A 21467-nucleotide genomic window follows, 5' to 3' on the forward strand; every position below is an offset into this window, starting at 1 on the left:
AGCAACAAATGGTTGTGCACGAGGAAGTGAGGGAGAAAACGGGAGACGAAAGGGAGGCAGGAAGGGGAACGAGGACGGGACGGGAGGATCACGCAGAGGGGGGAACGCCTAAGGCCGTTGGTCCCCCAAAGCCTAAGGCGCCGGGACAGCACGCAGAAACTGGCGGTGCGCAAGAGTGCTCTTTGGCTTTGCTTTGGCAAGAGTCTCCACTCAACGGAGCCCGAGTCAGGATCGGAAAAGGAACCACGTCAAGCACTAACAGCCTTAGTTCCAGAGGTAATTAGCTGGCGTCGATGTTAATTAATTATTTGGAAACGTCGAAGTACTGCGTACAGTGTACAGTATTGATGTGACGTCCACAGGTCAGTATCCATCCAAGATACCGATGATGTATGTTATTAATGTGAACAAGATATCTTCAACTAGGGACCTTCTGGTTATTAAATTTATGCAGAGAGAGAGCTTTGCCATCGAGCAAATCACAATGCGCGGAATGGGGAAATTTCCAAATAAATAACGAATGATGCCTTGGTTTTGTGGAATGCGGAAAATTGTTACTGCTCAAGTCCGCCATCCGACCCAACAGTTTTTTTTTTTTTTTTTTTTTTTTTGCCATCGTCTTCGATTTTGTTATTTTCTTTAATTTTTACTTTTCCCCCTCGATGGCAAATGCAGGTTGACCCAAGGAAAAAAGTAGATCAAAGTGAAAAAACCATCATTTAGTTTAATATCTCGAAAGCTGCATAGAAGAATCTCCTCAGTTTCTAAAAACGGGGACGCCCTCCACTCACAAGTTAACAAGCAAGCATCAGTACCCTAGTACTAGTGGTAAGAGTCAGAAGCACCTAGTAGTAACTGGCGGGTCATATTCGACCGCCTCACCGCGTTGCCCAACCATTCCATCGAAAAAATCACCCGGAGTCAGTTATGACCTCAAGATATGCTGCACGATCTGGATCATAATAAATACCATTGCCCACTTGAACGTCTAGTATAGTTACACTGCTCTTGATTTGATCCTGAATTTTATTTTTTTTTATTAAAATAATTATTATTTTGTCTCCCTCCCTGAACCTCCAATTGCGTGGTATTTCCCCCCAAACTGTAAGGTGGTAGAAGGTACATACGGGGGGGATGTCCACTACCACCACTGCTGGCGAATCAGTTCACTGATCAGGAATAATTTTCAGTCTTTTTATTACACCTCATTCCCATTGGGGGAATGCATGGAAAATCACACTGTCATGGAACCCTATTGATGTGACCGACGTGTGCGTATGGTTATCAGATCATCACATCCAAATTTTCACACAACGTCAACTGATCTACATCCAGTCCTGGGAGAAGTTTTCTACAAGAGCTCTCTCCCAAGAGCAGCCGGGGAGAAAAAAAAAAAAAGAAAGAAAAACTTAAATCCAGAAAAACCGTGTGATCAAAGTCGGTGGCTGGGAGAAATTTTCGGGCCAGGAATCTCGGAGAGACACGGTGAGTGGTTCGTGCCAGTGTCATAAGAGATTCCAAGTGGTTTTGGAAATCTCGAACTCCAGTCTCATGCAGAAACGTACTCCACTACCGTCACAAACAAACCAACAGAGACTGGGCTTGCATTAGTCTTACCACACCTGGCATTAGGAGGATGAACAGACGCGACTAACCGCCTCGCCGCCGGATTGAGACATTTTGGATCCGCCCTTCGGAACACGAGCTTCACCAAAGGGTACCAAAAATGTCCTGTAGTGCAAGAGGTTGAAATAAAGGTCAAGGGCAGTAGATGCCGTTGTCCCTAAAGAAGACGGCGCGAAAGCATTGACATTTGCCGATAAGTTAGGGAGGAGTGATCTTAGGTCTCTTTTTTCTCCTTTCTTTTTCGCTTATCGCCCATCGATTTCCGAGGCCCACGGCTCCAAACGCGTGGAAGGTGGGGTGTCGCGTGCCAACGCGTCACTCGCGCGTAGCTCGCGCGTTTGGTAACATTACTGTATATCCTCAGGCACCTGTCCAATGAAGTATAGTTGGCATCCTCCCGTGATCCACTTGTACCCTGGGATTTACCAACGGGTAACATGAACTAATTTCATCCCAAAGCGGTTAAGTCGTTAGCGGGAGGTTACCTGAGGCGGCTAACCTTAGTAGGCTTCTGTTCCTGAGCAGAATCGGCACTATCAACCACTTCTCCATCGACTAAAAAAGCATGGACCATATAGACAATGGTTCTCCTCTTTCTATCTCCAAAAAAAGAACCTCCGAAATTCAGGAGGCTGGGGATGGAGTCCATACTTCCATCGCTTAAATCCTATGCAGAAACTAGGTGAAAAGTCCACCGGAATATGCTAATAATATCAACCCCCAACGCCTCGGTGGCCTCGTGTGAATGTTGGGGGACGGGAATGGGTGTTAATTTTAGTAAATGGAGGTGTACGGCTCCATAGTGTATCCATAGGCGAGAGATAGCTTCCATTTAGCTCGAATCAACCCGGCATGTTACCATAGTTCCATGACACCTGTTATCAACTCGGGACTACGCGTCGATATAAACAATGCAGAGCCTAGTACTGTTTACTTTCCTTTTCGGTGTTGCTCTGTATTTTGGGTCTCGCCGCCAATGGTGTCCAGCCCAACATGTTGCATGCTCCTTACCTCTCATGTAAATGCACCAGTAGGTTTTTAGATAATTGCAATCAGAACTATGGCCACAGCTGCAGTGATTTACCCATGGATCATAAATTACCCTATGTTGGAATCGCATATGCGAGACTAATGATTCCCAATTTAGCAGTGTGTAGTGCATGGGATGTAAAACATATAGACCATCTGCAAGATATCATAATGGGTACTAACGTTGGTCGAATAACTCCACAAGCGTCTTTCATGAACGACAATAACAACTACTGTTCTATGAGATCGTTGCGACGTTTAGTCTCGTGCTCGGTGTCAAAGCTCCTTACGTGCTTTGTTGCCCAACAGTTAGAGGCCTTGCCCTAAGGCGTCCAGGACATGCATACAATTGGCAGATGGAGGCAAAACTTGGTCACTCCTTACTTGCCGTTATAAACAAGGTCCTATTTCCATTGTTTCTGTACAGTCCAGCAGCACAGCAGTTAGCCGTCGATGGGAAGAAACGGCGATTAAGGAAAGGCGAAAGATATCCATGCCACTTCAAAGAAAGACATGCAAATTAAAGGAGAAATTAACTAGTCAGTTGCTCCCTCTCCAAACGCCGACAAGTCAACCTCTGGCTGGCGTGACTTATAAAGTAGTTTCACCGTTGGGTCGCATATAATCTCAGTTCCGTGCACGATCGACTTGGGCCGGTCAACGTGGTCGGCAAATTTCCAGTCGTATTTCATCAGCAGGTGGACAAGGAGAATTTTAATCTCGTTATTGGCGAAGAAGCGGCCAGGGCATGCATGCATGCCGTGACCGAAACCGAGGTGCTCCGGACTGGTCGTGACGAACTGATATCGATGCTCGTTGCCAGGCTCCTGGCGTTTGTTGTAAAAACGAAAGCCGTCATATACCTTGGCATTGGGATAAATCGACTCATCTTCCATAACATGGGCTGAAACAACTACATTGGCACCTTTGGGAATATAGGTACCGTCGGAGAGCACGACCGCCTCCGTTGCAATGCGATTGAAAAAGGCTATTTGAAGGGGAACCCGTCAGCAGCTACGAGCGGTTCAACCGAACAGACTGCTGTTATGCCACTTACCAATAGACACAGGGTTTGTGCGTTGACTCTCTTTCATGACACTGTCCATCAACTTCATCTTGGTAAGACTACTCTTTTTCAGGATGCCGTCTTGTTCCACGACGGCCTTGATCTCATCTCTCAATGGTTGGATGTATTGCGGATGGGCCGTCAAATCATACATCACATTTGTCAGCATATTCGATGTCGTGTGAATTGCCGCCACAGAAAGACCGATTTGCGATACTGTTTCGTCGTAGGGGCGGCCTGCCGCAACCTCTCGAAACCAATCTAGGGCATCTGCATGCGCTCTAGGAGGGTTCTCCTCTGGCAGTTTACCCTCCCGGATCATGTCTCTCTTAATGATCTCTTGTTGAACAATCTCAGCCGCCACTTTTCTGTGGTGCCGAAGCTTTTTCATCGATGGCATAAACCAGTGTATGAATGGCCGAGCAATTGCCGGCCAGTCTCTGAGTTCACGAGCCGCGTTGAACGCGTCGATGGTGTAATTGACTGATACATTTAGCCATGTTTCATTCCGACATATCTTCTCTCCCAAAAACACCAGCGATGACAACCGAGCCACCATATGCGGTATTTCCTGTGCGAAAGTGAAGGGCATCCATTCTAGCGTTCAGCAGTTGCCATCAGTGAGTGTCTTTGTAAACTTTGTGCCATACCACATACCGTCAGATCCCGGTAGCTTGTCCATCAACACAGCAGCGGTTTCCTTTGACAAGGGTATAGTCAACTGGCCTACAGACAAGACAAAATCATTAGAAAACAATGAAACTCCTTGGCTAGCAACAAATCCTTACCGAGCGTATGCGTCAGTTTCTTATTGATGACTTCTATACCAATATCTTCCCTCGTTTGGCCGCTGAAGGGCTCGAACCCCGGTATGGTTGCACCAAAGAAGGCCTGAGATTGTCAGTACTCGCCTTTGCCGATCGATATAGGTGGTTACCTTTCTAACTGCCTCCCTGAAGTCTAAATGCGGATGGTTTTTCATCTCATCCACATAACGAGGGTGCAGAACTATGGTAGGACCAGAAGTAAACATGGCCTGAAAGACGGTTCTACCCTAAACTCAAGTGTCAGTGTCTCAAATCTCTTCTAGTCTTTCTGCATTCTAGGAGAGGACAAGGCACATCCCATACCTGACTAAATCCTTGCACCATCAAATCCTTTGCAGAGGTGACGAAGAACTTTTTGGCTTTTGTGTTCGAGATCTCCCATCTACTTCTCCCCACGAGGGGAATTTCACGGTATGGCAAGCCATCTACGAGTTCTCTGTAAAAGTTTGAGACAAATATCAGAGTCAACACCACTGCAATACCTTGGAAGAGGTAGTGGCTTTCTAGAAAGTCAGCAAGTACAGGCATCTTGTAATAGTCTCCCGTGCCAATCACTCAGAGAATGTGCCCCTGTTGTGCTGCTTTTGCTGTGTGGCCTTATATACCCACGCTAAGTGCACAACTGCCCTCCAATTGACTGGTTCTATGGCCCCCTCTGCACGGAATCTGTGACACCCGAAGTGGGGATATGTTCGATACGCTGAATACGACGAGGAAACCTCGACTACGGTGAACAATGAATCACAGTGGCTCAGCAGGGCCCCAATGGTGGACCGAGACCGTCAATCAACCACTTTGACAGACTGGCCACCCCTGCAAAGAATTGGTTCTTTGTTTGGTTCATAAGGGGTGGCTTCCAGGGCGGAGAGTGATGATAGGCAATCAAACTTCCTAAATAGGCATGTCGTTGCCTTCAGGTTTGTCTTCCTTGAGTGCGCCACATCGGCTGCGCGAGCTTCTCGGAGGATTAGTCGTATGGTTTCAGACGTTGTCGGTATAATTCAATGCTCATTTATGCTCAAACTCAAAGAGGGAACTGTTCAACACTGGCCCCATATTGTTGTACTTCGACGGGAGGAGCCACCGTGAGTAGTTGTATCTACTATCTAATATTTAGATGTTCGGGATGGAAGAAGTGGGTCGTATGTCAGTTCTGAAATGACATACCGAAACCCCCTGATTTGTTCGCTTAGATGGATCCCTGCCTAACTCTACTTCCTGGATCCCTGATCGCAAGGTAATTGGGTGGAAGACCAGCGGTATTAACCAAGCGAGTGGTGATTCTCAACTATCGAGTACAAGTCCCTCTCACTATTGAACTTTCTAAAAAGCCCCGTGAACAAGCACAGTCTGCGGTTTGACCCAGCTGAAGCAAGGGAGAATGGTCGGTCAGGACTTGGAAGCGAAGAGCAGAATCGGTGGTGGCCCGAAGACATGCGACACGAGAGCACCTCATATCATCCCAGGGTAATAACACAGGATCAAATCAATTGCACAATTGTCGAGAATCTTTGTTTGGTGGTCAAGATGAAGGTAGGGAAGTCATGTGCCTTATCACCTTATCGATATCGATATCGCGTGATGCCAAGACCCGCATGCGGTGGTTGTAATGCGGGGAAAGCTTCCTTCGATATCTTTTGAAATATCTTTTAATCCCTCATCTCGATTTTCTTTTTGTGGCTTAAATCATTACCGTGTATATAATTATAGAGGAGTTGCTCCCACCACATATTCCCTAGCTTACCTTAATCTATCCATCAGCCATGGGAGACTTTGGCCCACCCGTGCCGGTACCCGAGACGGAGGTAACCGGTCCTACTCCGCCATCTTTGATAGATCCAGATGAAGTCTCAGTACTGGTAACAGGGTTTGGTGTAAGTTAATCTGTTCTATGCTTGGCTTAGAGTCCTTCGACCGTCTTGGCTTCCGATTCGGCCTTCATGCTAACAACGTACCAGCCATTCAAAACCAACATAGTCAATGCCTCGTATTTGATTGCCTCGTCTCTGCCACAGTCGCTTGACCTTGCTTCGGCGAAGCCGTCTGGATCTGGGACTGCTTCTCGTCGGATCTCAATTCATGTGCATCCATCTCCCATTCCCGTCGCCTACTCAACAGTGCGAACAACCATTCCAGCCATCCTAGAGGATTACACCAAGTCCCATGGAGGTCGACGACCAGATATCGTGGTTCATATGGGAATAGCGGCCACAAGATCTTACTACTCGATTGAGACCAAGGCACATCGAGATTCTTACCATTTGTCTGATATCAAAGGCAGAATCGGCTATGAAGATGGAGAGAAGGTATGGAGGGAGCACCAGCTCCCGCCAGTCCTCCAAGCTGGTCCTGCATCGGATTCCACGGACGTAGTACAGAAAAACCTCCATCCCCAACCACCCAATGACGACTTTCTCAGCACGTGGAAGTCATTCGTATCTCCCGAAGCGGACGTCCGGATATCAGAGGACGCTGGACGCTACCTCTGCGAGTTCATCTTTTATACAAGCCTGGCACAGGCATTTCAACAAGGTCAGCACCAGAACGTCGTGTTCTTCCATGTGCCTGGATCTTGCGCCGACGAGGATATCGAGAAAGGCACGGATATTGCGGCTGGACTGATCAAAGCTCTTGTAACATGCTGGGTTAGCGGGCAGGCATAGAGCGGCATGCTGATTGCTAGTATCTTTATACAAAGCGAAATCATGTGCACTGGACAATATATATACTTGCATTTCTAGGGCGCGGTGCACTATCTAGGTTCCGGATGCACTTTTAGTTGCAGTCACTCGATTCCTCGAGTGATCATTTGTTTATAGGGTACTACTGCCCCCGGTCTGTCTGGGTAGAGTCATACATGTTTATTGGGATTTGGATACACTATTTACCCTCTGGCTACTATTGATGAATACAAAAAGCTATCAAGCATGATACTCAGTTCTACCGTATTCATATATATTTGTAGATTTCTCCCGCCGGGGAAAAGGATCGAACGCCTTCCGACGACACCTATCAAATCCCGAGACACATCATCTGATACAAACACCGACTACATCCCGAACCACATTGGAAACATGCCATATAACAGGGATCAAGTATGAAGGACAACAGCCATCAGCCCTAAGCCAAATCCACCGGAAGGTGGATCCCAAGCTTACTCATCCGTCTCCATAACTAACTCGGTCATTTTTGCAACGCTATAATAAAAAGACTGCGAGCGTAATCTATCTACAGCATCCCAAACTTAAACCCCATATAAAAAACAACCTTAAAAGCAAACAAAAAAGACAAAGAAGAGATGCCAGACCTAGACACCCCCAAAACCCTCACAGTAGCCACCACCATCCTAGCTCTCCTAACCATCCCCATCTTATACCCCCAAATCCCAACCTGGCTCAAAACCACCACATACAAACTCCTCCTCCCCAACACACACAAAAGGAAGCACCCCAGCAGCGAAATCACCTCTCTGAGAATCTACCCCATCAAATCATGCCGCGGCCTCAGTCTAGAAAAGACAGCCCTACACATGGAAGGCCTCGAGTTCGACCGCCGGTGGATGCTCATCGACGCCAAAACCCACGACTTCCTGACCATCCGTCAAATCCCGCAGATGACGCTCATCAACACCGCTCTCAGCGCCGACAACCAGTGCCTAGTGGTCACATTCACAGGGGTTGTTGCTGATAAGGAGGTCCGCATCCCCCTCCGCCCAGACACACAGTGGCTAGATACCCACACGACCCTGGGCCAGGTCAAGATCTGGGACATTGAGACGGACGCCTACATCTACGGGCCTGGGGTTAATGGCCCGTTTAGTGAGTTCCTGGGCCGTGATGTCTGTCTCGTGTATAAGGGTCCTACGCCGAGGGTTATGCGTGGCAACGGGGACCCCGAGCTTCTAGGTCGTGAGCAGAGTGTGAATTTCCCCGATGTGCATCCTGTGCTTGTTGCCTCGGAGGCGTCGATGGCGGAGCTGAATTCTCGACTTGTGGAGAAGGGCGTCGAGCCAATTGGGGTGGAGCGGTTTCGGGCTAATGTTATTATTAAGGGGGGTGAGCCTTGGGTGGAGGATGAGTGGAAGGTTGTTAGGGTTGTCGATGGGAAAGGGAAGGTGCTGGAGTTTGATGTGCTAGCGAGGTGTGCTAGGTGTCAGGTACCGAATGTTGATCCTGATACGGCGGAGAAGCATAAAAAGCAGCCGTGGGATACGCTTATGAGTTATCGGAGGGTGGATGAGGGCATGAAGTATAAGCCTTGTTTTGGGATGCTTTGTGCGCCCAGGAAGGAGGGCACTTTGGAGGTCGGGATGAGGTTTGATGTGCTTGAGGTTACGAGCGAGCATCGGTATATTCAGGGGTTTTGATTGTTTTGTGTGTGTGTATGTGTGGGGGTTGATGGCTAATGTAATGAGCGAAAGATGGCTTTTTCGCTTAATTTCTGTGTAGTCGATTCTATATTTGAGATACCTTTGATTCTGAATTCTGGATATGCTGGAATATGCTACAATATCATAAATGTTGCTGCTTTCATTAAAGGAATCTATGTTCTAGTCTGGTAGACAAGGAAGCAAAACTCAGTTCTTCATCTGCTTGCTGGCGGAAACACACCAGTTGCTCCACTCGCTGAAGAACACAGGCTGGACATGGCATTTCTTGCTGAGGAACTGCTGCTTTCGGGTCTCGGCGTAGACATCCACGATGCCCGAGATGTTGTTCTTGTCGTGTGCGATGAGAACCTTAACCATAAGAAGACTTGCCTGGCTGCAAGCCGAAGCATGCGAGGGCGGGCCGCTGTGGCTGGCCTCCTTGTGGATCGAGTTCAGGAGCTCCCAGGCAGGCTCAACGGACTCTAGCTTGGGCAGAGCAGAGCCCTTGCATAGTCTCGTGTAATCGCGAAGCACGGAGTTGGCCTTGTTCGAGATCTGTTTGACTGTAGACTTGCGAGTAAGACGCAGAAGGGGGAGAAGGAGATCGAGAGCCAAAAGTTTCGAGTGGCACTTCTTGACGTAGATTTCAAGGAGGTCAAGCACACGGTTCTTGAAGTTAACCATGTTCCCCTTGGCGTCTTTTTTGTCTTTGTTCTTACTCAGGGCATCCCGGCGTGCCTGGAACACCTTAGCGAGCTGCTGGTCTACCTGTTCCATCTCGTCGTCGTTCATGTCGGCGTCTGAGCCTTCCTCGTCATCGTTCAGGTCTTGATTTGCACGGTGCGGCCCGAGTGCTTCAGCAAGCTTCGCCTCGAAGATAGCTTCCTCGTCATCATTGCCATCTTCTTCCTCCTCGGACCCTTCCTCCTCCTCGTCTTCGTCGTCGTCATCATCTGAGCCCTCTGCGTCCACGACTTCGACGTCACTGTCGTCTTCATCAACATCCATCATTTCCTCGTCTTCTTCACCTTCATCGTCCTGTTCGAACATCTCTTGCTGGCCCGCAAGACTCTCCTTCGCTTCCAAAATCTAGAGATATGTAGTTAGTTTTGGTGAACATCAGAATGGAAAGGAACAAAGCACATACGGAGACCAGAGAATCCAGTCCATTCTCAGAAATCTTATCGGCAAAAGCACCGAAGACTTGTTCACTCATACGGCGGAAGAGCTGGGAAGGCTTCGAAGCGAAACTCAAAAGAATTTCCACAAGCGCATCGGAAGCATCTGCGGTCTCTTCCTTCTTAGACTTCTTGTCTCCAAAAATCTTTGAGTAGCAGAAGTCAAGTTCATCCAGCATGGAAACAGCATCAGCATCACCGTTGTACACCTGAAGGATGGTCATAGAGTAAAGTAGCTTGAACGCATCAACGCCCGCGGCATCACCCTTCTTCTCCTGTATATTGTTAGACTGGGTTTCCAAATAGGGTAAAAAGCGGGTTTCGGGTTGACGTACCGTGCTTGACAATTTCTTCAACGATTTGAATGCACCCTTCACTGAGTCTTGCAGAGTATCATCCATAGCGATGATAAACTTGCCATACTCCTCCGATTTGGCTGCATCCCGAATCTTGCGGACAACTGCGTAAGGGAGATCAGTTGCATACTTCTGGTTGGCGATCAGACTGTTCAGACAGGAGTTGATCCTGCTCCGGAAGAGCTCCTGAGTCTGCTGGGTGAGGGCTGGCTCAGCAGAGGCCTGATCACGGCTTTCACCGTCCTTCTCCACAAAGTAGGCAAATCGCACGAAAGTGAACAGAATGTGTTTGAGCACTTCCTTGGCACCCTCTTCTGACTCATCGCTGGCGGAAGCCCGAGACCTAACAATGGACAGAAGCAAGCCAGCAAGGAACTGGCGGCTCGAGGCAGCAGCTTTGCTGTCACTTGTACCCGGGCATGCGACGAGCTTTTCGAAGAGGGGTACAATCTGCTTGAGTGCATCTAGGTTGGCCTCAACTACGATCTTCTCCACCGTCTTGGTCTTGGTGACTTGGTCGAAGTTCACTGAGCCCGCCGAGCCCATCAAACCATTGATCGAAGCTGCAGCAAACTCGGGTTCCTTTGACACACGGGTCTGGATAGTCTTTGCAGCCTTAGCCGCCATACGGTGAAGGTACCGGTCCTCAACAGCGAGCTGATTCGTCAGGCACCTCACAAGGTTCTTTGTGAACACAAGCGAAGCCAGTGGCAAGGGGCTCTCATTCAGCACCTTGACGAAAAGTAGGAATCCCCAGTATTTACGCTCGTCCGAGGAAGAAGCGGCAAAGAGACCATCTGTTTAAGACTAGTTAGAGCCAATATCTTTGTTAGAGCAACAGGAAAACCTACTGTCGACAACCTCTGTCCAGAAATCCACGAAGCTAAGCCGAGAGGACTTCGACTTGCTCTCCTTTGCTGCTGTTTGGCTGAGCCTGGACAACACAGCATCCCAAGCAAAATGAAGCTTTGAATTCCACACGCCCGATGACTTGGGGTTGCTACCCTTATTTTCACCTTCGGCCTCGGACACAGAGGATTCCTTCATGACCTTTGCCAGCTGATTCCTTTCCTTGGTGTCCAGTGGGTCTTCATGTTTCCATACCTTACTAGGAAGTTTCACTTTAGGGAATAAGTCCTTTACTGCTAGCCAAATAGCAACTCCCTCTGGCGTCCGTGCCAGATCATTTGTGCAAAGACGCTCAAGGGTGGAATCCACAAACTTTGCGTCGGCTTTCTGAGCAGATAATTCGTAGACACAGCGATAAACGATCCAGCCGCATTCTTCCCTGATCCATGGCTTCTTCTTGGCCAATTCAAAGACCAGATCAAGGAGTTTTGTCCACTCAGAGAAAGGCGCGTTAGGCTTGAAAAGAATGCCAGATTTGATAATGGCCTCTGCACCGAATAGACGTCCAAAATGATGATCTCTTTGCTCCTTTATATCTCAATTAGCAACGGGACACGAATAGGATTATCGTTTATACATACCTGACCTGACTCACTTCCGGAAGCGCTAGACTGTGACTCCCAGAACCCTACTACTTTCGGGATATCAATCTCTGAAGACTCTCTAGGGTTAGAAAGAACTTGAGACAGAATCTCGGTCAAGGCAATAGAAAAACCAATGCGCGCAGCTTTTCTGCTACTGCAGAGGCCACGGAAGAGTCTCCGCAGGGTCTTTTGGATTTGTTCATCTGTGGCATTCTTGTCGGGCGTAAATTGCGATACCAGCGCTTGCGCAGCTTTCAGTCTGATCTCATCTTTCTCGCTCGCGAGATCTTCATATATTTCCACCAGCTTGGTATCAACGTTGACTGGCTCGCGGCGTCTCTTCTTAGAACCGGCCTGATTTTGCGCCATTGCAGCGGGAAAGTGGGTTCAGTTGATCAGGCCTCACAGGCTCTCGAAATACACAATGACACCTCGCGAAGGATAGAAGAGATTGAATATGTTTAAATTGATGTTGTTTGAAGATTTACTCTGTAATGTCGATGGTTTGACCCAACGAAAATTCGTTTTGCGACAAGGTTACTTACCGGTTTGGGTTAGCGTTATCTGATAAAAGCAATCGATCACCGCTTCAAATCCTCCACCGCCTGCTGTTTTGCGTAAGGTTTCTATTTCTACAGCAACGCCGATACAATATAAACATTTTTAAGTATAGCAACGTCCATAGAATATCATGAAAGAATCGAAGATCTTTCCCGGTTATGGAATCTTTCGTCTTGATATTCAATGTGGCCCAATATATCGATGTGCTCGCATGGTTCCGTGTTCGAGACCGACAACTCTTTTCCGTACTCGGGATTTGGACAATTTGCAAAGAGCGAGACTCTTCTTTCAGTAACTAGATTACGTTTGTGATGATGTGTACTATATACTAAATGCGATTCTTAAGATAGTCTCTCATATCTGGCTTGTGTAAACAATTACCTGTCAAATTGTATAAGCTATGCAACAAATAGGTCACAAAAAAATCTTTCTTGCCACGCTATATATCACAATGCACAGGCCTTCAACTGAGCAGTTGTATGTACCGCCTCAATAGTAAAATTGGCTCGATTTATTCTGATACCAAACTGAAAATTGATGTATGGCAGGCAATACTAAGTGGTCCTGACCGTATTTTACAAAAATAAGTACGATATACTAGTTGAGAAGTCTGTCATATCTGGCTTAAAGAAAAAGGAGATGACACTTTGTCTATTCTTCCCGCGGTTCACAGTCAATCTTCCATTTGTTAACGACCTACCAAGCCCCCCTTTGGCATCATACCCAACTTGATATGTTTGTTGAACCGCCTCGATGTCATCAAAGTTAACAACATCGCTTAAGACGGGCCTCACTTTTCCTTAACCTAGTTGCCCAGCATATCCAGAATTCCAGATGCTGCTTTGGCTCCACTCAAATATATCGATAACGAACATTCTGGAACCGTGTTCGCCTTTTACGGAGGCAATCCTGCAGATTGAGCGCCGCCCAAGCATAGATCCGTATTGTCGAGTTTTGCGATAGATGCATCAGATCCGAACTCGTAGCAGGTCACCAGACGGCAATGTAGAAATCAAGATGATACATCCACGCGGTCGCAGAAGTGGCAACTGCACATGTGAGGTCAGCAACTGTGGCTGAGAAAAGGCACTAGCAGGCAATAAATACTTCTGTCGAGTCGCCTATCAATTCTCCAACTTTCGGGGCTTTCGATGTGGAGACTCTAGTGATTAGTTTCCCTGTTTTGAAAACGTTCTTGGCTAGTTGGCGTGCATATGACATGGTTCCACTCGCTATAAGTAGAATATTAGGATAATCCTTTTCGTGGAGTAGGTAAATACATACGACTGGAAGGAATAAAAGCGGTATTGTCGTCTAGATCACCGTGGACTATCTTCCGGGCAGGCTATATGTCCGCTTCTTGGGCCTAGGGTGAGAAAAGTTCGTTTACCTGGCTGGGCACAGGACACTATTGTGTTCTTTATATGCGTGCGTCGGCAGGAGTTTGGAAGCCTAGTGTAGACAGTATCCCAAATCTGCATTGAGTTACGCTCGATCCGATGTCAGTGGTATTTTCTGCCACAATCGTAGCCAGTTTGGTATGGAAACCTGTTCAGATCAGCTTATCACAGACAGTCTTTGAGTATGGTGGCATTAGCGAGTCCTTGAGCACCATAAGCAGCGAATATGTATATATCAAGAAAGACTTGCTGTTATAATAAGAGTACACTGAGCTGAAACATCTTCAGACATCTTAAACACATCTAAATCAACTATCCCATGATCAGCAAACATAGGATTAGAGGCTCCGGTTAGCTGAGCAGGAGAGCCAGTTGTCAAGTGATGATGACAGGGAAAGTGTTCTAGAAGTGCAACACTTTTCTTAACAGGTATATGTCGCGCATTGTGTTGTTCTTCGGTGCTGAATAGTCCATTGTGTGGAGATTGAGAACAGGAAGTATATATTTATAAGGCAATGTCAGTCTTCCATAAAAACACCACACGTTGGTGGGTGGAGCCAAGTATATGACAGGTCATGACCGTCAGAAAATAGAGTAGATGTTAAGTGATTCAAGTAAAAGGACGAGTGACAAAGCTGCTCCACTACGTTGTTTCGAGACATATCTTATCGGGGCAGTCTACTACCGGTAGTCTTTGTTGATGTGTCTGACAGTTCATGGCACAAAGCTAGAGTCAATGCCAGCTGATGTTCTGAATGAATGGCACACATGCTAGCGGTACTTATGTGAAAACACATGTGTAAATACTGACATGCTGTTCCGTTAGGAAAAGCCTCTGGTTGGTTACATATATATTGAGAGAGTCAAACTATTCGAGACACGACGCATTTGCTCTGGCGACACAACTATCCTCAGATGATTAACAGTTTCACAAACCAGGTGGCTTCCCACAGGAATATCACAATCAGATTCTAGAAGCTACCAAGCCTGTCATGGATTCACCATAACAAAGAATTGATAATGCCCTCCACCGTCGCCCATAGATCTGGCAATCCCCCAAGCCCCAGCACAGCATATCTATACCCCTACCGTACATCTAGACAAAAGAACAGCCACAGAATGTATTCTCAACCAAATCCCCATCAATCATGCCCCTATCTTCTCCCCAGCCCAAACCATCAACAAACAGTTAAACATGCCACTCCATCGACAACAATGTATCCTTCTAAGCGTCCCTAACCCCACTACCAAGCCTCAGAGAAGCTCCAGCCAAGCCCATATCAACACTTACAACAGGGCCAAAAACCCCCTTGCAACAACCTAGTTAGTCCCTACACGCTAATCCTTACCCTATAGCAAGCATCTACCCCCTGTCATGGTGAATACTGCTATCAGATGGACAATATAACCAGGTAATCCACGACCCCCTTACTCCATAGCTCAGAGTCAATCACCAAGAATGCAAACTACTCATGACTCTCCCCTATACTCTAATCCACGCCGACCTCGCCCATAACATGCATAGCTTCTATGCCAACGCCACAACAGATAAGGCCAGGAACGCATCGTCATCGAACATTCCACGAATGAACACCACCGCTCGTTGGCCGGATAATTCAGCCTGGCATGCAGAATGCGGGCCCGTTGACACTGACTGACTGACTGACCAAGATAGGATATCCGTCAGATATCTCCTAACGTCAGCTAACGTTCGATCTAACAGAAGTCTATTTTGAATGTAGTTACTAGTGTCCAGGTTCTGCAGGTCTGGATATACCAGTATGATGATCCCCCCAGCCACTTCCCCAGGATTCTCGTCTATCTAGACCTTGGAACATTGGAAGTCTATTTTCCCCGAGGTTTGAAATCTCCTATCAATCGCATACTTCCAATACCCTCCATACTAGATCCACCTTCTCTTTTCAGCCAACGTATTGGTTTGACAAGAATCCCAGTATGGAACACAACCCCACCCAAACCCCTTCTGGGGAGAAGAATCACCGTTACACTGGGATCCACTTGCTCTTTTTTGTAGGAAATGGATGTGGACTGGACTGTAAGGCACGTAAATCATGCTCTGGCGGTGAGGTTTTACTTTCTCCCCAGCTCTCTCTTTCACTGTTTTGGCTGTGTTTGAGTCGTGCAGCGTAGGGCAGGACAGGGTTATGCATTACCTACGAAGGGGTGGAGGAGGTCGAAGCAAGGGTGGTGGGGACGTTGGTTATCGGGGATTTTTCTGCGTGGGAGGGATAGGAGATTTTAATGCTAACGGTTAATGGGATGAGTCAATTGAATAGAGGGGGATTGTATTGGTTTCATCTTGGGTGGATTGGTTCAGTCAATTTTTTTTTTTTTTTTGGGATGGGTTGTTTGGGGTGAGGATGTTACTTTGGGGGTCGTGGGCACTGGATTCTGGTTCTATAGGTGGTGTGGGGGATGGTGATGGGGGTAATCTAGGGATGGAGGGGTGGGAGGGTAAGTGCTCAATCTCCGCCCTTTTCCTCCGGGGGGGGAGGGAGGGGGATTTGTTTGGTGTTACTAATTACTTGCATACTAACACGTATTGGCGCTGCAAGTGTTTGTTTATGTGTGGGTGTGGGTGTTTATTTTGCCCTCGCGTGAGAAATTGGTGGTTTGGGTGAGGGGTTTGCAGGCACGAGGGTGTGGTGGGATACATGGGGGGGGGGGGGGGGTTATTGATTGATATCAATGGATAGTCTGGTGGCGAAGATATGGTCATGGATGAACTCCGTACGCGACAAGGACTTTATCGAGGATCTAAGTTTCAGGATCTCTTCCACTATCACGGATAAAAAGTATATCAGGCAGGACCAGGACAACTCAATCAATGTGCACGGTCGTCGATATACGAGCGGAGAAAGTTAGACAGACCAAACAATATGCATGGATCGGATCTCATACCGAGTCCTAATCAATGATAATCGACCACATCAGTCGCCATCTGCAAGTTTGTAGATTTCCATTGATCGAGGGATGGAAGTGGGGTTGCATCGCATCCAGATCCGTGGCAGAGAGGAGTTTATAAATAATAAGCTTTGAGCTACTTAACTTTCGGTGCCTACGTTATGTATGGGGGAGGATATTGATTCAGGGTGTCTAATAAAAACCCTCCTAGATTGAGGCCATGTGAGTCGGAGAGAAAGATATTGATTTATTGAAACAGTAGTATAGAACTATACTAGTGGATAATTATTTTTATGAACTTGAATAAATAAGAGAGTTAACGGGGTGCCAGTAAATGTCAGATTTTGGAACCATGCACATGGAGTGCGGGCGGCAAACGCCAAGAATGTGGTGGACGGACGAATAGAAAGGCGAGGTTAGTCCGGACTGGGTTTAGTCAGTGAGCAGCCATGCGAGAGTAAGGCTGTTAGTGTCAAGTGAGTTCTGTTAGTCGTTGAGCTATAGGTGCTTTGATAATTAGCACGACTAATAGCTCTGTCGATCGCTCCTGGATCGAGATAATCAGTGGACTACCTCAAAAAGGAAAGGTGAGGGTTTTGATAAGGGCTGTGTATGTATGTATGTACGGAGTACTATAGCTCGAAAATAGATTATCTCTGGTGATAGGGACCCAAGCGCAGGGTGGAATAATTGGTGAAATCTCACACGTGTAGTTTGGGAAATGTGGGAATCAACCTTGTAAGCAAAAAGCAAGGTGGATGAGGAGGATCGGCAGCAGGGTGATATCATTGAAGTCAACCCAGCCAGCGGCCAAGTCACGGGACTGCGCATAATGGCCGCGATTCTGGATCTCGGTTCCAAGGTTCGGTTTGTTTACTAGTTCACGACCCATGGACAACCATGGAAAACATACTACTTTATCTGTAGATTTGTATATGCAAGCAGTAGTGCTGACGTCTAGACACGGCATAGAGTTTTTGAAACAAGAGTCATGACATCGGGCGCGGGGACAAGGAAGCACAATGCTGGGAGATGCAAGAAATCCTTTCTTCTTCCCCCCACCTCATGTGACATCACCATTCTACCCACTTTTTTTTTGTTTTTTTTTTTTGTTTTTTCAAGGTTGAACAATATTTAGTAACAAGTTTCAAGTACGGATTCCGTACACAATGGATAAAGACCGAGTAAAGTTGCAAAGAGACAAAGTAGCACGAGCGCTAAAAGCGCCCCGACGGGCCAATGAAATAGACTAAGGCAGGGTATACCCCGCAGGGGAAACTCGGGCCAAGGCTCCAAGGCTCTGATGCGACGGCCAGACCGAAACAACTGGTGAGGTGACGATGATGCCTTAGTCCAGACCTCGGAGTTGTCTGGATTGGTCGTCAGGTTGAATTCAATGCAATGCGCAGCACATGGTCTTGTCACGGCGGCTACGATAGATGATGGATCGCAATCCTAGTCGTCTCACTCGTTACTAACCTCCCACCCTAAAGATCGGAGGGGCCGAGATACGATGATAGTCACCACTAGTTCCTCCGTGCTTGCCGACCGCGACAGCTCAGCTGAATGTCAAGCGACGCCCAAAAGCTTACAAATGTTGCGATCGGGCCAATGCGCAAAAGCAATCGCACAAACTAAAAAATTTAGACCAAGTCTGTCGCAAAATCAATATTATTGTCATTGGACCCAACGCGATCCGGCCATCTCGAGCGACTCTATGAGCCTCAAGATAACGATTTCCGACCTTTGGCGTAATATTCGCTCAAGTTGGGTCCTCTCTGCTCCGCGACGGCTCCGACATGGACCGGGATAAACATTGGCGCCAACCGGTGTCTCATGAGGTGAGGGGCTGCGGCGTAATGGGGTAGCAGTCTCTTGCGAGGCTCAACGCAGGCAAGACAACATTCGTTTGTTTGACGTTCCCCATTTGTGGCGGTGTAGGAGCTAGGAGTTAGTTAGATTATTAGATAATTAGTTCAACTTCCATACATAGTTGGTCGTTGCAGTGTCTCCAACTGGCCGATAGGATCATTCCGTGCGCAGTGGCGGATGGCTCAGCACGTGTAGGCTCTCGACCGATAATACACGATCGAAGAAAGCCGATCCATCGGGGCGGAGACCTCAAGAAACCTAGAGCATAGTCCATAGTAAATTAAAAGATTTGATTAGCTAGTGCCATTGGTGACGTCGTCAACTGGGGGGCACTAGTTGCGATATGTTCCCCACATACGCCGCTGGGAAGGTGAGCAAAGGAAAATGGAAGTCAAAACGGCCCAGGGAGCAACATTTGTAAGGTTACTTTGCGGTATGAGGGGAAAGACAAGAATAGGAACGGTACAAGGAAGGCTCGAGTAGGAAGGGATGAAGATATCCCTTGGCAAGACGGGCAAGAATGCTGGCCCGTCCGAATCGGAACCATAGTGATCCTGAGTACAGTTACTCTGCAAGTAAGGACACACCCTGTCTTCCAATGTATGACGAACACCACTGCGGGGAGGACTGTGCACCTGGAGATCGATTGATATGCCTCGTGTTAAGATATCAATTTCCTGAGAGCTACAATTTACCTCCCTCCTCATCGGGTAAGTGTATCGTTCGAACCGAACGGTCCATTACCATGCCCGAGGCTCAAATAGTTCTGCACGATTGGTATGTAGATCGTAAGATATCCCAAAAGTCATCTGAAAGTCAAGATATCTTCAATAGATATCGAGTTCCTTGGCATGCTGGACGGGAGAAGGTTCGTAAAGGCATTCCTTCATTGGGCTCATCCGACCGTTTCGCCATATTTCGGTTATGCTCGAGGAATAATTGAGATGTTGCAGTATCTTCTGTACCCTCGTCGGCCCCCACAGGCCCTATAGCTAGAAGTTGATGTAGGGTATATGGATATAGGGTTTGATGGGGAACTAGTTAGCTCGGAGATTTATGTCTCTTCTAGAGCTGTGCAGGATTAACCCTACTATTGGATTGACTACTGAGAGGTGTACCACACTACAGGAACTTCACAACTGACAGCTTACCGGTTTGGGGAAATTTAATCTGACCTGGAATTTCCGTTCCTGAGACTCAAACTCCGGACAAGCTCTTTTTTCCGACTGAGTGGAGCGAGTGGAGATGTTATTAGATTCGATCTGTCTTTTTTGGTATTCTTTGGGAACTGAAATTACTGGGACCCTAAAAAAAAAAAAAAGAAGATAAATGGACCGGCACAAACGGATAGACTAAGATGAATTTTACTCTGGGCCTATTAACTTTTTTTTCTTTTTCATTTTTCCTTTTTTTCGCTCTCAATTTTTCTTAATATCGAACCGTTCATGACCCTTTTTTCCGACTAGGACGGAAACTTAATGGTGAAACTGCATGGGATTGCCTAGCGTATGTTAGGAGCTTAAGAAAGATAAGAAGGAATAGGAGCCTCCTCCTAGAGGACTTTCAACAGTAAATAGTACAATGAACATTTTGAGTAATATCGTTCTTGCTCCTCTGACCGATAAAAAGAAAAAAACCGTTACTACAGCAAACGGTGGTTGTCCCACTCATAGTACATGAAACCTGTCAAAAAGAATGCGTGGGACCGGGTGAATTGTCAGGAAAAGAGAAAAAAGAAAAAGAAAAAAAGAAAAAAAAAAAAGGAGGACCCAATATTTAGTAAAAGAAAAGGAAAAGAAAGAAAATCCTTCGGTAGCCCGTGAGACAGGCACGATCATGCCTCAGCCAGCCAGGGAAGATTTGGTACAGCAGCAGCGGGTAAAGCAGTAAGGACGCTGATAGGCGAAGGGTTGCTGAGCAGCCGCTAGCGTTACTGATGGCGGCAAGGGAGTCCCGGCAACGAGGGGGGCCCAGAGCCCTAGACGCTGGCTAGTCGTCGCTGTACGGGTACCTACCTCTCTGACTTACATACTGTACGTATAGTATGTATGATACCCGTACCAGACCTATGATGTATGTACTCTGTAGGTACTTCGGAGCGCCAAAACCCGCCGGGACACTACCTGTGAGGTACATACGTCTCTATGCTGTCAGAGTTGAACTTTTTGCTCAATTTTGGAATTACTATTTCAAGCAAACGGTGGTAAATAACTTAATTCCCTTGAAGAAAAGAAAGAAGGAAATAATTTTTCAATAGATCTTCTAAATTTACTAAGGATAGTAAGGACTTGCAATGCGATATCCCTTTGATAGTGATTTTTAATTTTTAATTTTTTTGGAGCCCATTCTTTCGCCCGTCCGCAGGGCTATAGAGGAAGGGCGAGAGAGCGCCGGGGTGAAGATTCCAAACCGGTTCGACACAGGTTTCTGACGCAGATGAACCAAACCAGCCTAGTGCCGTCTTGTACCAGAAGCTAACCTGTCGTCGCTTAAGCTCTTTCTGAGCATCTGGAGATCCATCCCCACTTTTGCGTTGCCATTGCAACAAGATCATCCCTTCAGCTTCACTTTCTCCTCTTTTTTTCACTTCTTCTCTTTCTTTTCTCTGGGTCTTCTGAGTATCTGTCCATTCTTCTTTTAAGTCTAGGACTGTTCCTCATTTCCCATGCTTCATTTCTCGAGCTATCCTCAGGCCCAGTCCCGTGTCCCAGTCTCCGACAAACCCTCTGCTTCGGTAAGTTTCCTCCAATGCATTAGCGTACCAA

The 21467-nt window shown here is 47.1% G+C and overlaps 5 protein-coding genes across 5 annotated transcripts; 2 read left to right on the forward strand and 3 right to left on the reverse strand.

Annotated features, from left to right (window-relative positions):
- Window positions 1-3191: 3191 nt before the first annotated feature.
- Window positions 3192-5340, reverse strand: BDV38DRAFT_294296 (cytochrome P450; the record flags this gene model as incomplete). Its single annotated transcript, XM_032062465.1, has 6 exons — window positions 4852-5340; window positions 4659-4775; window positions 4510-4612; window positions 4379-4447; window positions 3713-4318; window positions 3192-3643 (listed from the first exon to the last, which is right to left on the reverse strand). The coding sequence occupies exons 1-6, from the start codon at window positions 5074-5076 to the stop codon at window positions 3192-3194; spliced, it is 1572 nt and encodes a 523-aa protein (XP_031911933.1). The 5' UTR covers window positions 5077-5340.
- Window positions 5341-6217: 877 nt separating this feature from the next.
- On the forward strand, window positions 6218-7435 carry BDV38DRAFT_251168 (putative pyroglutamyl peptidase type I). The gene is made up of 2 exons (XM_032055023.1): window positions 6218-6422; window positions 6507-7435. Exons 1-2 carry the CDS (start codon window positions 6312-6314, stop codon window positions 7209-7211), a joined length of 816 nt encoding a protein of 271 aa, XP_031911934.1. The 5' UTR covers window positions 6218-6311; the 3' UTR covers window positions 7212-7435.
- A 300-nt stretch (window positions 7436-7735) lies between these two features.
- On the forward strand, window positions 7736-9052 carry BDV38DRAFT_251169 (MOSC domain-containing protein). The gene has a single exon (XM_032055024.1). The coding sequence runs from the start codon at window positions 7847-7849 to the stop codon at window positions 8912-8914; it is 1068 nt and encodes a 355-aa protein (XP_031911935.1). The 5' UTR covers window positions 7736-7846; the 3' UTR covers window positions 8915-9052.
- Window positions 9053-9062: 10 nt separating this feature from the next.
- BDV38DRAFT_251170 (DNA-directed DNA polymerase POL5) lies at window positions 9063-12410 on the reverse strand. The gene is made up of 5 exons (XM_032055025.1): window positions 11942-12410; window positions 11303-11888; window positions 10431-11248; window positions 10065-10370; window positions 9063-10006 (listed from the first exon to the last, which is right to left on the reverse strand). Exons 1-5 carry the CDS (start codon window positions 12311-12313, stop codon window positions 9125-9127), a joined length of 2964 nt encoding a protein of 987 aa, XP_031911936.1. The 5' UTR covers window positions 12314-12410; the 3' UTR covers window positions 9063-9124.
- A 4711-nt stretch (window positions 12411-17121) lies between these two features.
- On the reverse strand, window positions 17122-17826 carry BDV38DRAFT_251172 (uncharacterized protein). Its single transcript, XM_032055026.1, has one exon. The coding sequence runs from the start codon at window positions 17659-17661 to the stop codon at window positions 17392-17394; it is 270 nt and encodes an 89-aa protein (XP_031911937.1). The 5' UTR covers window positions 17662-17826; the 3' UTR covers window positions 17122-17391.
- Window positions 17827-21467: the final 3641 nt, after the last annotated feature.

Source organism: Aspergillus pseudotamarii (genome assembly GCF_009193445.1).
Source record: "Aspergillus pseudotamarii strain CBS 117625 unplaced genomic scaffold BDV38scaffold_39, whole genome shotgun sequence".
Taxonomy (NCBI): Eukaryota; Fungi; Ascomycota; class Eurotiomycetes; order Eurotiales; family Aspergillaceae; genus Aspergillus; species Aspergillus pseudotamarii.